The 17,387-nt window shown below is 32.9% G+C and overlaps 1 protein-coding gene across 2 annotated transcripts in view; it reads right to left on the bottom strand.

The window, feature by feature from the left end:
* LOC130895313 (transmembrane protease serine 11G-like) overlaps nucleotides 1-16,727 on the bottom strand; it is a 47,822-nt gene extending 31,095 nt beyond the window's left edge. The window contains exons 1-2 of one of the 2 annotated variants that reach the window (XM_057802539.1): nucleotides 16,505-16,727; nucleotides 10,968-11,194 (exon numbers count right to left, since the gene is read on the bottom strand). In XM_057802539.1, coding sequence (XP_057658522.1) covers nucleotides 10,968-11,177 — 210 coding nt within the window. In that variant the 5' untranslated portion in view covers nucleotides 11,178-11,194; nucleotides 16,505-16,727. Of the gene's footprint in view, nucleotides 1-10,967; nucleotides 11,195-16,274; nucleotides 16,444-16,504 lie in introns of those variants that run through there. The other variant, XM_057802540.1, reaches the window with a different exon arrangement.
* Between the last annotated feature and the right edge of the window lie 660 nt (nucleotides 16,728-17,387).

Below are 17,387 nucleotides of genomic sequence, written 5' to 3'. Positions count from 1 at the left end.
ATGAAAATGAACGCGAAAAATAGAATGAAATTCCTTGCAACAATGTTAACCCCTTTAGGAACAATCTTATTACCCTCTTAGGGGGGTGCTACCCCCCCTAAAATGGCGAAAACGTATACTCTCTCACAGTATACTTATCAGACAGTTAATAAGGTTTCATTGAATAAAATCTGAATAATAGTTTGAGCATTTTCTCATGATTCACAGTTACACCTTTGAAACCTGGCCAATATCCAGTAAACATCTATGTCAGGTATTGTAATATCCTCTGTGACTGGGCACTAAAAACTTGAGAAAACTTGCTCGGCTACACAACAATTTCAAATTCCCCTATCAAATTTCTGAAACAATGCATAAAAATCTCACCAAATATACTTACTTATCAGATAATTGATCAAGTTTCATTGAACAGAATATCAATAATAGTTTCAACGTTTCCTTCTAAATCCTAGTTGCACCTTTGAAAATACTATTCAATCAAAACTAAAGACCATAGCCAGACATCAATATACACACACACTTGAAAACACACATCCATCTCATATACACATGGAACTCATATCTTACAATTTCAATACTTAATATGAAGTGGAGCTTGGTTGGACATGAAACACAGACCTGACAAATAAAATAACACAGCAGGAGAATGCACATGCAAACACTTAATTCGTGGATTTTGTCTAATATAATTGTCAAGCTAGAAGTCTCATCATTTTCATTACACATAAAATTAGACTCACCATTTTTGCACAAAACCATGTACTCGAAACTTACATTTAAAAAATGCAATAACTGTCGATTGAGCGTCGGGTTTACATCGTGCTACTGCTAGTACTGTAGTAGACCGCCCACTGCGCAACCGGCCGGCACACACACAGACACAACACATACAGTGGCCCACCTGCTGCCGCTCGGTCTAGGTCTCCGGCCGACAATGTACAGGTACAAGAATTTGAATGCGTTCCTCCCAGGTACATTGCTGAATAGTTCTTTTGGGTGTATTGAAGTCCCAGCAAGGACTGATTTTATTTTCCCCCGGATAAGATGCAATGTGAGTAAACGTCGACAGAGTATGTTTTCAGCTACTACAAGATTCAATGAGTTTTATTTAAAATCCCTGCGAGTAAGCGCATTTTTATAAAGCTTCTCAAAAAGAATAAATATTCCCCTCCAGATTTCACTTTGATGCATGTTAATACGTGCGCTTATTCCTATATATCAATATTTGAAATTATCAACTCTGTCAAGATTTTATAACCCAAAAAAGCGAACTTTCGAAAATAATCGTATTTGAAACCAGCATTACTGGTACCGACTAAATACTATGGAATTTAACAATTAAGTACTCCTCAACTTTTAATTTTACTCGCTACAAAGATAGAGACAAGATTTCAGTGATCTCGAACATTATTTCACGCAGTTAGAAATAGTAGTGTAATGAGAGCTTAAGCTGCAATTTTGCTGTGTATGAGAGATAACAATATGTCAATGGAAAGCTGAAATTTTTATCTTCAAAACGACGTAAGATTCGTCAAAATCGGACATTACTATCGGGAGTAATGGATTTTTAGTCCCCGCGCTGGTTGAAAAAATGCAACTTGCCGCGCGTCATGCAGATTGCGAAAACGCTTAACTTCAACAATTTTGTTCAGGAATACGGTACAATTTGGCGAAATTGTTGAAGGATTTTTTTTTGTAAAATTTTGTGCCCTTTCTGAATCTACAGTTTTTTTTATAGGACAATGATTTTCTGAGATATTCTGAAATTACCTCAAAGTTTGACGCGTATTTTGGGGGGGTCGCACCTCCCTTAGGGGGTGATAAGATTCTTCATAAGTGATGTGCACGTTATGACCTACAATTTCAAAAAAATTTCGCAGGAGCAATTTAAATTGAAGTTCCTAGCCCTTTTTACTGGCCTATTAATATTAAATGATGAAGCGTCGTGTTCTATTAATAAAAATCAATGTACTTACTTAATTCTGTGTGATTCATAAGAAATATAAGATAATAGGTAAATTGATATAACCCATGAAGCAAAAAACTATGGAAATAGAATGAAAAAAAGTCAAGGTCTTCGATTTTACCTTGATGAGGTAAATTTTGTATTAATATTATCCTGAGATACGGTATAAGGACTTATAATTTCAAGTTCAAATCAACCACATTAAAATCTTCCATGACTTGTAAAAGGTTGTATTTATAATAGTGAGGGGGCACTATATTGAAAATTTTATAATCAAATGCCATGAACATGGTTGACTAACTGAATATACTGATTCTGTAAAAGCTAAACAGACAGCATTGATGCTAGATGGTGTCACCAACTGTCTAACACTTTCGCCATTTATCGTGATTTCTCATTCATATGAATTTATCTTGAATAGCAATTATGTTTCCAGGAATATTATCTCCTGAAAAGCCATTCAAAAAAACTAATTACTATAATTTTGTGATATCTTCTATGAATAATTCTTCATTCTATATGTAGTAGATCGGCGTGAACTTTTAATTTTATTTTAATCTCTTTTCCAATTATTCAGTAGATACAAGATACACATATTTCTCGCGAATGGAACAGTAGTTGGGTTTATATTATTTATATTACTGGACTGGAGAAGCATAAAATACCAAAATATAACATGATAGAGTTGAATAAAATATTTCTCCTCACCTTATTCTCTTTGATGACAAATACACAAGACTTCCGAAACGTGCTGGTGACGGATAGTAGTGGGGTTTGATGTGTAAGATGGGGTAGGGGTGGGAACTCTAAATCTTAATATATAAAAATTCAGTGTCCTTGTGTATGTACCGAACGAACTCAAACACGAGTCAACAGATATTCATGAAAGTTGGCGTATATATGTAATTTAGTCCAACTTAAATGATAGGATAGTTATTATTTAAATTAATGGTCTCAATAATTAATAATAAACTGATCATCAACGTTGATAGTTGTTATTAATCGTAGTTTCCATAAGTCTGGAACAGATGGCGCCTTAAGCGAATTTCTTCACAGAAAACTGTAAAATTTTGTCCTTTGCATCATTTCAATGTAATATGTTTTCTTAGACTACACACTATACATGTCTTATTTTGCCTATACCACTTAACGTCGCTTCTTTCAAATCAGTCTTCATTTTGTCTTTGTTGCGTACATTACTTCGAATATTTTTTTTTACTTCTAGCTTACAGTTATTCAGAGAACAGCGAAATTCATTCACATTAAAAATTCAATACTATTTTTAGTAAAATGCCACCAAAAAAATCCAACCTTAATGCCCGTAGCTAGAAGACTCGATGTGCACGTGTTGAAAGAGCTCATGAATCAGTCGAACAGAGAGCAGAAAGAAATGCAGCTCAAAGAATTCGCACGAGAACAGTGTGATAATCGTCGACAAGAAAATGCATTGAGAACCAGGGTGGCACGTCAACAACACATAGATTCATATAGAGAACAAAACGGAGAAAATCATCGAACCAACCGCGCAGTTGTGATTGCGATTATTTGTTCATCTTGCATTTAATTATGAACCAGACATCAATTACTCGGCTGATTCCAAAGTTATTATTGGTGCGATGGACAAAACATGCAATTATTGTCAGGCGTTAAAATTTCACAATGAAACACCCGGCATGTGTTGTGCATCAGGAAAAGATGTATTGTCGCCACTCTCTACTCCACCTGAACCTTTGAAATCCCTTCTTTCTGGCATTTCAAATGAATCAAAATTATTTTTGCGTAAGAGTCGAAAATTTAATTCTTGCTTGCAAATGACGTCGTTTGGAGCATCCAAAGTTTGTGATTTGTCATCTGATGGTCGTAATTTTGAGACAACATTCAAAATTCAAGGCTAGGTATATCATAAAATTGGATCCAAAATTTCTTCAGATCATTATGGACAATTGTGAAGAAAATGTAACAACTCGATGCAACTAACAAATAACCAAATTGATAATGTGCGTAACCTGTGGTTCTGGGTTCGAATCTATAACTCATTGATCTGTAATTGTTTTCAACACATACTTAGCTGAAAAATATAATTAGAATCGTTTCAGACTGATGTAAAAGATCGTTTGTCGCCAAAAAAGCCGTACTATGATGTCTAGATCATGGGTTATTACATAAGGAGGTTGAATGCTCATGTCATCGCAAGCCTAAGGCGTTCGACATAAATAGAGGATCGATGGGAACATTTAGATGTTATAAGCCCCATCCATCTTCAAAAATAGATGAGCTTAGTGCAGCATCAGGTTTCTGGTTCGAGGGACACAGACTAACTCTCAGAAGTATCTACAGTTTGATGTACAATTCCGCCAATGAGGATGGTATGTAACTGCAATAAAGGAGCTCGTGCAGGAGGATAGTAGAGCCATTGTCAGACATAGTAGCTGATTGTACAGTTACAATAGAGAAGTCATGATATAACATTACCCGAATCAGTAGAGTGAGAGGAGAAATACCAAGTTGCTGAGGAGCACTGGTTTTTGGGGATGATCGAGGATGTCTCAAAAGATTTCAGACTAGAATTTTGTTCCGACAATCGCAGAGATAAAGAGACATTGATTCCCACTTATCCTAAAACATGTGAAAGGATGTACAAAGATTCGAAAAGATGAGGAGGAGTAAACACTCAAAGAATTGTAGCTTCATGGAGACCATTGCATGCATACGTAAGGTAAGAAGGGGAACATACCTGGACCATTTAATTGAGTACTAATGGCGGTGTTGGGGCACGAAAAATGAAATAGATAAGTTTAAAGACTTGTTAATTAGAATTTTAGACTTGGTTAGACACTAAATTATGAGATTGTAAATAAAAAAGTTCTTAGGTTAGGTTAGGTTGGGTTTAGGTTAGTTTAGGTTTAGTTTAAGTTAGGTTATGTTATAATAATTTTAGCATATTGTTTTGATTCTTCGCTACTTTTTACACAGTTGATTATGACCTATTGATTATTATCTTGTATTTTCCTGAATCAGCAATTGAATTTTGTAATCTTGTATTCATTAGGCTCATTTATTGATAAAAGTCTTAAAACCTGATTGATTTATTTGTGTTACAACTGTTAGAGAGATAATTGTGATAAATAATGTAGAAGCACTGAAATCCGAAGAGTGGAAATCATACAAAACGAATAGTCCTTAGGCCCACGACCCGCTTTTTTGATGATGACTAACAAGCTGAAAAATTTGTAAATCGCTTGTTTAGGTCATGCCCGACAACTTTTTCCCTTGCGAAAAACCTCGATTTTGCACCATTCGCCCCATAGAGGGTGGTAAACATATAATTTGGGCGAGTTACCAATAAGTAATTACCAACTGGTTGATATTTGTTTCAAACGGGAGATTATTAATTATTATTACCTCAAAGAAAATTGTGCAACAAAAATAATGCGCCTTTTCCCCTGTCCGACAGGCTAATTATGTCAGTTTTCCTCGCTTATATTAATGGATAACCAGCAAGCTGAGTTTTTGAGAATTCGAAGGTTAGTAAATTAAAAAAGCATGTGCTCATGTTATCCGACGTATATCGCGCGCCATAAAGGGAGTCCGACACTTGGAACCTGCGTTTTTAACAATCAATGCATCACTGATTACCAACCGTCGGACAACGGGAGGGTTTATAAGAAAAACATATTTTCTGACTGAATATCACTTTGACCGAGAAATATTGCGCCATAAACGTAGTCCGACACAAAGAACATATAAATTTTTTTTTCTCGATTTTTTTTTGTTAATTTTTTCCTGTTCTATATACTTTAAAGAAGCTGAAAGGTACATGAAATAAGAGTAATTTTCTCAACTCTCGATAGCATCTATTTATTTTGCAATTTTATATTACTGAACTGAACGAGCAAGCTGGTTGTCCCTCAATATTCACGCTAACTAATTCAATATTTTACCAATTCCCTCTTCCAAGAATGAGCATGCGCATGGAATTCGTGGTGAACTGTATTCACGCACACGGATTGAAGAATACTACCAATACTTCTCTGTTATTCAGGCATATTACTACCCAGAAAACACAAAATATTTCTGAAATATTTCTGTAAGATTTCAAGCTTAGATAATAAAAAACTATTGATGGATTTCTTAAGAATTTCCGAAAAAGACCATGAAATATTTCTGTGATCTTTCACCTATTCCTTTTAAAATCTTTCACAAAGCTTTCAGAAATATTTTGTGCTGGCTGGGTAAACTTAAAAAATGTGTGATTATGCTAAATGAACGAGTATTTTAGTACTGACAGTTCGGAAAAAAATTATTTTAGAAAATTCTATACAATTGTAAAGAAACTCACAAAATTTTGTACACGTCAACCCTGAATTCGTCGAACCAAAAACTGAGCTAAGAAAGCTAAAAATGCTTAATTTTATCATTTTTAGTATTAGTTAGTATTAAAAATATAAATATGTTCACATTCAGCTGTTTTAAAGTAAGTAAATCAAGAGAAAAAGCCAAAAATGAAGATACAGTTTGTCCATTATACTGGACAAAAAAGCAGTGTGTTTTTTCATTATCTAAAAAGTTTACCCTATGATTATTGTCGGCCAATAAACTTAATAGGTTTCATATATCATTATGAAGTAAAAAAATCAGCCTGTTGGTAATCAGTGATGCATTTGTTGTTAAAAACGCAGGTTCCAAGTGTGGACAACATGAGTACATGCTTTTTTAATTTATTAACCTTCGAATTCTCAAAAAATCAGCTTGCTGGTTATCCATTAATATAAGCGTGGAAAACTGACATCATTAGCCTGTCGGATATGGGAAATGGCGCATTATTTTTGTTGGACAAATTTCTTTGAGGTAATAATAATGAATAATCTCCCGTTTGAAACAAATATCAACAAACAATATCAGTTGGTAATTATTTATTGGTAACTCGCCCAAATTACATGTTAGTGCCCTCTACGGGGTGAATGGCGCAAAATCGAGGTTTTTCGCAAAGGAAAAAGTTGTCGGTCTTGATCTAAACAAGCGATTAACAAATTTCCAGCTTGTTGGTCATTATCAAAAAAATGGGTCGAAGCCCGAGGACTAGAATGTGTAATTGTAGTATTGAAGGTATTGGTATAAAGTGAGAGAAAGCATATGTCTCACACCAATTTTATATTTTTCAAGACATATCTGATCATGTTCCAAAGAAACTCGTATTTTAAGTAAGCTTTATTTATGCTAATTATTTTGACGACATATAACAACTTATTCATTTGATATAGTCTTTATGTCAAATATATAATTTGATAAGGTGAATATGATAAGAAACGGTTGGGTCATTCATGCTGTTGAAAATAAACTGTTATGACCATACATATTTTCAAACAAGTATAGATAAAAATATTACAACGAAGTCTAGAGATATGTTGGGTAAACATATTTAGAAATACAGATATAGGTTTTCTGTTGGAGTGGAAATAAAAATTTGGGGAGAAAATTTTGGTAAAAAGTTTGAACTTATAGTGTTCTCATTTTCTTTTGATATTAATTAACTAATTCTAGAGCTTCTCCAATGGTGTAGATTATTCGTAAGATATACCAATCGTGCTAAATAAATAGTTCAACAAAATATATATAAAATTATGTGCTGGATAATATACGAAATTCAATAAATTGGATTAATATATTGAAGGGAACAAAATTATTAAAAAATAGAATACACTAGAAATAATATTAATTTCTTGATCATAATTAAATGAATATACAATAAGTTGTTTCAAATTAAAATGATTTTCAACAAATTGGATATTTTAAACATCCGAATGAAAAATCGAGATTATTATTATTATTATTATTATTATTATTATTATTATTATTATTACAATAAGGTACGGGTAGGGACCCTAAGATACATAAGCCCTGAAATATCTATATATATATTACAAAAATTAAAGTACCTAGTTAGAAAATTAAAAATTACAAAGGAAAGAAAACAGATTTAACTAGAAAATAGAAGAGTCCAGTCTATTCTTAAAAATATTGACAGACGGTGATGATTTCATGTTGAAAAAACACAATTACACAAAAAATGTTGCCTTGTCCGACAAGTGAATATTTCCATCTGTTTTCTTGAAGCCCATTATCAGTGTCCACATTAAATATGTTTCTTAAGTTACCATAATTGAAATTTAAAATGCGATAGGTGATTATCATATTCCCACGAAGACGCCGTTGTTCAAAGGTCGGTAAATCCATTATATTTATCTTTCTGTATAACTAGGTATTGTACGCTCGAAGGATAGTCTGGTTAATCGACGCTGAACTTTTTAGAGAAGATCTTTATCCTGCACTAGTTCCGGACACCACACAGTTCCACAATACTCCATAATTGGGCGAATATAAGTTTTATATAAACGAGTTGAATTATGTAATGATATCCTTCCGAAAGACTTGTGGAGGAGACACAGCTTACTTTTTGCTTTGTTGGCAATACTTATAACATGTTCGAACCAACTCAAATCCGTAGTAATTGTAACAACGAGATCATTATAAGAATTCACTTCATTTGAGACGTGACCGTTTAAGAAGTATATATGTCTCGGATTGTTTTTGCCTAAGTACAGAGCTACACACTTATCTGCATTAAGAGGCAACATCCAGTCTGAGCACCACTTAGAGATAGAATCCAAGTCTTCTTGGAGGTTTATAAGAAGAGATGATTCAGCGAATATTTTCGAATCGTCGGCATAAAAATCTTTTTTGCATTGGATATGAAATTGGAAGTCGCTTGCGTATATTATAAATAAGAGAGGACCCAGTACTGATCCCTGCGAAACACCGCTTAATACGGGTTTCTCAGCTGAAACACAATTTCCCACATTCACACAGAACTTTCTGTTTGTTAAGAATGAGTCAATCCACTCCCGTAGATCACCTCGTATGCCAAGATATTCCAATTTATACAGTAATCTTCGTTTTGGCACTCGGTCGAACGCTTTCACAAAATCTAGGTAAATGATGTCCGTCGGGATTTTCTTATCTAAAGATTTTGTCCATTAGCACACCAAAGTATATTCGTCATTGTTGAACGTCCTTTTACAAATCCATGTTGTTATTCAGGTATTATTTTTTCGATCAAAAGAAATTCACTGACATATTCTGAAATTATAGATTCCATAACCTTACAGATGATTGGTGTAAGGCTAATGGGGCAATAGTTATTGGGGTCTAGTTTATTGCCTTTCTTGAAAATTCGTGATACCGAGGTTGTTTTCCAGATAGAAGGTAGTATGTGTGTATTAAATGACAAGGACATTATTATAGACAGAATTTTTGAAGGTGACATTTGACAGTTTCAGGAGTAAAATGAAGTTGCTTAGGATAATATTTTTATAATGACTTGACTAATTGTACCGGGTGTCGCAAAGAATGGCTCTCGGCCATATCTCGGGAACCGTTTATATTACAGCTTCGGGAAAAAAAGTTATAACAAAAGTGACATCAAGAAAAACCTGGATATTATTTACAAAGTTGTAGGTCCATCGCCAGAGGGCGTAATTAAATATCAAAAATTATAAAATGAATAATTTACAAATTTTGCCTAATTAAGATGCATTTAAACTATGATTATCGTAGTCTTCAAGATATTCAGCGTATATTTGATTTTACAAGTTTTAGTCTATTTCTTCATATAAGAGGTGGGGGGAAGCGGGAACTTTATTATAAAAAAACGCCTGAAAGTCCAGTTCTACTTAACCTATCTAAGCAAACTTAGTCTTTTTGAAGAGAGCTCGTTTCTACCAATGTAAGAGTTATAATTTCCAAACAACCTAATGAGTAACGTATACGCTAGAGGGCGCTATTTATTTATTTTTTTCAATCTACCTGTCGTTGAAAAATGTTAAATGGAAACATGCAGTTTTAATTGAGGAATATTAAAGAAGCCCAATTTAGCAACAGAATAGCGCATGTCGATATCTTTTTTGTATTACGAGATATCTTACGAAATGTGTAAATTTTAAGCATTTTCCTTTAAACATCAATTACTCCGGGTTGACTGAACGGATTCTAACATGTTTTGACTCCTCAAAATTGTCTTTCCTTGTTCTATAAATAATAGTTCCAATTATTATATCAATATTAATTATGCTGCCACCGGGAAACTACGTTATGGACGTTAAAATGGAAATATAACATAAGGTACCTCGCTAGTGACGACCTAAATGTTCAAATTGTCGCCCACGATTTTCGATACAAGCGTTTATGCTTTGAAGAGTAGATTGAACAGCAGTCTCAATTTCTGCTCTCGAAATACTTTTAATGGCGTTTCGTATTCTCTCGATCATGTTATCTCTAGTAGTGGGTCTAATTGCAAAAAACAAGGTCTTCACCATAAATAGGTATCTTTATTATTTCCCAAATTATTTTAAAATATGAATAAGAGATGAATCATTCTTTGATATCATTTTTCAGTAGTCTAAAATACATGACATCGAAAAACAAAACAGTTAAATCATATACAATTTCCCTGTAGTAATTTTGAAACTATTTAAATAGAACAAACATCATAATATTCGAAAAATATATTAAAAACCATAAAATAACAAAACATCCCATAAAAAGAGAAATTTCAAGCTCTAACACCTGGATAACAGGCATCCACCCGTCAATTTTGCAATGTATATATGCATAAATGTAATGGAAAAATTTCTAGAATATTAATAGTTGAAAAATAATTTTCATTTCGTGAATAAATCATTTTTGTACGAAAAAACTTTCTTTCTTGTTCTTAATAATTAACTGGAGTAAAAAATTGCCGCATTACAAGATTGTACTGTAAACTTTTTGAACTAAAAAGCTCTGCCCGGAACTATAAAACCAGGTTTCATTTCTAGTGAAACACAATATTAAGATCATTCATGATTTTGTCGACTTTGGACATAAAGGTACAGTTTGTAGCCGAAAATTATCGAAACAATTATAGAATTAATTCTAATGAAGTTTTTTCTGAATAATTACTTACCCCCAATAATTCTGCTCTACGATCTAATATCACTGTAATCCAAACTCCTGTGAGGTCTTCAAGAGTTCTAATCGATATAACTCCAAACCATCTATTCGATTCTGTTTGATTTTCATAATGAAATATATCTGAACATGGTGAATCAAAATCTACTTGGGCCGCGACTTCATTTGATAAATAAACTATCATCAATATATAAAGGATCATCATAGGAAGTGTTGGAATGCCTAAAATAGTTATAATAATGCATACTCAGCAAAATTATACTGAATGCGTTTTATGTATGGAACGTCCCAATTATCTCGGAAGTATGATTTTTATAAATTTTTGTGTACAAGGGTGTTGTGATACGGCCGGTATCATGGTGGTATTTACAAAGTATTCAGATCTTTCCTTTTTCAGGAAAAATAATGAAATTTGTTATTTCAAACAGATCCCTCTATATATTTTAAATTTTTAGAAATCCTTAAGAAATACTTATTATTTTTCATCTAATATTCTCTATACCTAAATCCCATAATTTCGGATAGCTACTTTTGCCTTTTCTCCTCCGAAGTTAAAATAATACATTTAGGTGGCTAGACTGCTACTATAACAAATTTGACATTTAAATAAATTATCATTGTTGAAGTTTATTAAAACTCACAATGGATCGCTTATCTGAACAAGAACGAATTGATATTAGGCTATGGTGATTGGCGTAGAAGTCAACAAGAAACGTGGAATATCTTTAATAATTTATATCCTAACCGAAATACCATAAGAAGATCTACTATAAGAAAATTAGTAAAAAAGTTTAACGAAACTGGTTTAGTACAAGATTTATCCAAATCCCAGTGCAGAAAATTTGCATCAATTGAAAACAAATCTTTAGATGTTTGTGTACTGAAGACGATCCACACTTGAGTACTAGACAAATATCCAGGAAACTCAATATTTCGCAAACATCCTTAACGAAAATTTTACGTGATAATAAATTCCATCCATACAAAGTAACGTTGGTACAAGAGTTGTAAGATGACGATTTTGATAACGTGAAGAGTTTGCGGACCTAATGATCCAAAAATGTTAAATCAAAACGATCCAAATTTTTAAGTAATGTTATGTTTTGCGATGAGACCACTTTTTATATTAACGGAAACGTAAATCGGCATAATTGTAGAAACTGGTCACGTAACAATCCTCGTTGAATGCGTGAATCCCACACCCAATATCCCGAAAAACTGAATGTATAGGTTGGAATAATAGGCGATGAAATAATTAGTTCCTTTCTCATTGAGGGTAACTTAAATAGTCCGACGTATTTAGATTAATTGGAAAATAATATTGTACTTGAGTTAGCTCAAATATTTCCAAATCCAAGTATTTTCAATTACATTTAAAAAAACTTCATCATTAGAAATTTTCAAACAATAACAATATCCCACACGACAATATTTTGCTACAACAAGATGGTGCCCCACCTCACTATGCATGTGCCGTGAGGCAATACTTAAATAATGTGTTTCCCAAAAGATGGATTGGAAGGCGTTGTTTTATCAATTGACCCCCGCAATCGCCCGAAATGAATCCTTTAGACTATTTCCTGTGGGGTCACTAAAAAAACATTATTTATAAAAGCAAGCCTAGCAATATTCAGGAATTAAAAGATACGATTACCACAAAGTTGATGCAAAGTTTTAAAAATCACATGACTTATTGTAATGAAGTAAATGGACAACATTTTGAGTATCTGCTGTAATCGCCTTCACTGTATGAATTTTTAAAATTCGTAATTTTTCTACTTCACAAATGTGGATCTACTTCTAACATGACACAAGCATTTAACGATTTGTCTTCAGTTATTGAAGGTTTTCTGCTCCATGATTGGATAAATATTTTACTGCACCAGTTTTTATTTACTTACTGGCACTAGATCTTGTTACGAGATTTGTATTAGCACACAAATTATTACAGAATATTCAAATTAAACGAGTTTATTCCATCGTAACCATCTAAATGTACAATATTTATTGTAACTTTGTTGGAAATACTGTAAATGTAGGTATAACTCCGAAATTATGGCATTTGGTGGTGTAAAGAATATTACATGAAAAATAATCAGGATTTCTAAAATCACAAAATATATAGAGGGATCTATTTTAAATAACAAAGTTCATTATTTTTCCTGAAAAAGAAAAGGTCTGAAAACTTTGTAAATACCACCATACCACCACCACAACAAAAATTTATAAAAATCGTACAAGGTGTTTCCAACATAATTGAGGCGTTCCATACATAAAACTCACTCTGAATCTGTAATCAATTTATTTGTTTCGATTTATTCGAGATTCCGTATGCAAAAAAATTATTTTTTGAAGTATCGCATTCTATTTTAAATAATTATACAAATATTCCATAAATTATGATTACATTGGCTCCTAACTTTTTGTTTCGACTCCCAGGCGAAATATCATAGTAAACCATGAAGTAAACAAAAAATAAGTGGAATAACTATTTCTTTGAGTATATTGACGGAATATTTCCGTTAATTCGAACAGATGATTTCAAATAATTCTGAATAACAAATTGCCACTCAATCATAGAAAGCGGAGTTGATGATGATCATTGAACCTTATATTCTTCGTAGAAATATACAAGATTTTCGAAATATAAAGAATGTAAATATTAAAATATTTCGTGATACTTATGAATGTTTGAAAATTTATGAAAAAGTCAATACATTTCGAATTCATATAGTTCATTTGTAGAATGTGTAACGTAACGTAAACATCAATATGAAACACAAAAACAATACGAGACCTCAAACAAAGTTTTATAAATTTATTTATCAGATATTGAATAATCCTACTCTTTTCTCACGAAAAAGGTTTGTTTTGTGAATTATATCCTCCACTAGATTCATTATTATATCCAATATATGTAAATTTTACAAATCCATATCACTCAGTTAGGTACTTACGTTCATAATACCCTAATATTGAATAAACTTGAAATTGTTATATGAATATTTGTATAATACAGGGTGCGGCAGCATAACTTCCTTTTTTCAAAAGTTAATAAAACTTATTGTATGAATCAGAAAATTTTTATTCGTTTTTTATAATACAGGCACATACATAAAGTTTTGTTTTACTGAGTTTTGAAGATCAAATCAGTTAGGTGACGTCCCCCATTCTCCATACACTGAGTAAACCGATTTCTGGCGTTTGTCATGACTCTTGCCAGCATAGCAGGCGTTATGTTGGCAATTTCTTCCTGGATGTTCGTCTTCAAATCTTGTAGGGTCCTTGGACGGTTCACATACACACGGGATTTCAAAAAACCCCATAGGAAATAATCACAAGGGGTCAAATCGGGAGAGCGGGCTGGCCACTCCAAATCGCCCCTAATTGAGATAAGGCGCTCTGGGAAGTGTTCCCTCAAAACAGCCATCGATGTTCTTGAAGTGTGTGCCGTTGCTCCGTCTTGTTGGAACCAAGTGTCCCCTAAGTCCAACTCATCTAGCCGTGGGAAAAAAAATTCCTGTAACATGTTTACATACCGGTGCGAATTCACTGTCACTGTGACTTCATTTTCCTCAAAGAACCAGGGACCAATAATTCCACGTGAGTAAATTGCACACCACACTGTGACTTTAGGTGAATGCAAAGGCCGTTGATGCAATTGTCGAGGATTGGTATCAGCCCAGTAGCGCATGTTTTGTTTGTTTACGGATCCACACAAATGAAAATGGGCTTCATCACTAAAAAAAACAATAGCGTCCTCAGGAACGACTTCCAGAAAAACCTCACACGCGTTCCTCCGAGAATTGAAGTCACGTTCAGAAAGTTCCTGCACAATTGCCATCTTGTATGGATGAAAATGAAGATCATCATGAAGTATTCTCCTCACAGAACGATCGGAAAGTCCAAGGGCAGACGCATGTTTGCGCGCAGAACGCCGTGGTGATCGCAACACTGAAGTTCTAACTAACTCAATGTTCTCCGGTGATCTAATGGGCCGAGGGACTCCAGTTCTTCGTCTTGTCACACTTGCAGTTTGTCTGAACGTAGTGACCCACGTAACAATTGATTTCCGGTCCGGGACAGGGGCCAAGGGGGCTAAATTAAAGCGATTCCGAAAGGCGCGCTGGGTTGCGATCACAGAACATCCGCTCGAAAAGTAAACCTCAACGGCAAACGCACGCTCCTCACTGTTCCAACGCATGATGGCGACTGAACTGTGCCGGGACAAAACTTTATAGTCCCCCCTCTCGAACGAGACCACTAGCATTCCGTTACGACATCTACCGACTAAATGGCGAACTTTTTAAAAAAGGAAGTTATGCTGCCGCACCCTGTACCATAATATTTTAAAGGAATTTGATAGAAAGCAGCTGAGGCCTCAGGACAAAGTCCTAACAAGATAATCGAAGATAGTAAACGAGTTTTAAAAAAATGATCGAACAATAACAAACAACTAAGCAGTTATTATTAATAAACAGAAACAACGACAGATAACCAAATTATTCAATAATTAATTGAAAATGGGAAAAGAGATACAAAAATTTAGTTATTATATTAACTTACTAGAAAAAATTCACTATTACCTACTAAAAAATCATGAGATCTATTAACTAACATTAGATATACACGTCATCATCCTGCGGATGTGAAATCTAAGAAATTGAGGATTAGCTTAAAGCAAAGTGACAAACAAGAATCCCGAGATTTATAAGAAGAAAAGAACTTGTATGCTCGTAGTATAAGAGGTTATATGACTAATATCTTCAATATCCAACAGCTAAGTAAAGTTTTATCTCAGCTCTAAAATAAAAACTATAAGACTATTGGAAGAATGCAATAAAGCTATACAATAATTATTAATATATTAGTTTTATAAAATATCAGATCTTCAAAATATGAGAATTTCAAAAATTCTACATATATTAAGCGATAATTCTAACAAAATCGTTAAAAATAAGATTGGTGGCAGTGGAATCCTAATTGAGAATTAATAACTAATTGAATTCTTCGTGGAAGCACTCGATTTATAAATGTTAGCTTGACCTTCATATATTTTATTGATAAACATAGATATCCCAAATTATGTATTGTATGGAGAATTTTTTTTAAATATCTTAACACTATCAACTATTTAATATTATTTAGTTCAAAATTATATTATATGTTATTTTTATAAAACTAATTGATATTATAATATTACTACGGGAAATCAAAAAAAGATGAAACTATACTGTATAATATATTTTAACAAGCCTATATTCCCAATAATTATTCAAAAAAAAATTTGTTGAATGCTTACACTGTTCTCTCACGTAAGTCACACAAATTTTCCACTTCTTAACATTTTAGTAAAATAGAATAAAAATAATCACATTGCTGTATCTCCCATGTATTAGACACAATCTTCACCTTCCTACATTTTATTATTAAAATATATTGTAATTTATGTCTATTGTAAACAACTATTTAAAAATTGAATTCATTATAAACAACCTTTTTTATAAATAATATGGAAAATAACTGACGTACCTTCTACTAGTATTTTGAACAAATAATAAGCAAATCCTTGTTTATTTTTGATAAACCTATAAGAAATTGTCACTTCACTAAAGTTATTCTTATGAACGTATTCTTAACTACTAGAAGAAATATTTTTGATCATAAATTGAAACCAGTTTATATGATGAGAAAACGAGAATCCCCGAATCCACGATACTTACAATCAGTGAATAAACATTTAATTTTGAGAACTGTTTTAATGTACGTGGGTATTTCAAAATGTATTTAAAACAACTCTAGACTAATTTGAATTTAAATAGAATGCAACTACTATATGAAATACAAAAACATCGATCGCTATCAATTTTTATTTCAATAAGAAAGGAACCAAAAATCTCATTAAAAAGATCTCTAAATAAGGTTTATGCTTCAGAATCTCCGAGTATCTAGTTTTCACCTACGTATGACAGGAACAACGTAAAGTAAGCCGTCATGGATGGAAAGCTTAAGTAGAGGAAGAGAGAGAGAAATGCTTTATTGTCAAAAAAGTATTACAATTTGTAGACAAAAGCTGGTTAAAACCGAAAACAAACATGAAAATAACTAAATAAAGATACAAATAAAATTTCAATATACAGAAGAAAACCACAATGAGTAACAAAATTATAGGTAATAATTAGTATATAAGTCCATAGCAAAATTCCATTAAAAGAAAAAAACCTCAAAAATTAAACCAGTATGCTGAATGCCTGGAGTTAAATATTATTATTAGAAGTCGTTTACATAGTAAAAGGCACTTTCCAGTAAATATGCCTTCAAATTATTTCGGAATACGGGAAAAGATATCGATTTGATTTTAAACGGCAAGTAATTGTGCATTTTTTGCATTGTAAAATATTGAGTCATTAACTAA

Source organism: Diorhabda carinulata, chromosome 6 (assembly GCF_026250575.1).
Source record: "Diorhabda carinulata isolate Delta chromosome 6, icDioCari1.1, whole genome shotgun sequence".
Classification (NCBI taxonomy): domain Eukaryota; kingdom Metazoa; phylum Arthropoda; class Insecta; order Coleoptera; family Chrysomelidae; genus Diorhabda; species Diorhabda carinulata.
The sequence above is the reverse complement of the archived record's forward strand: the minus strand, read 5'-3'. Positions and strand labels throughout refer to the sequence as shown.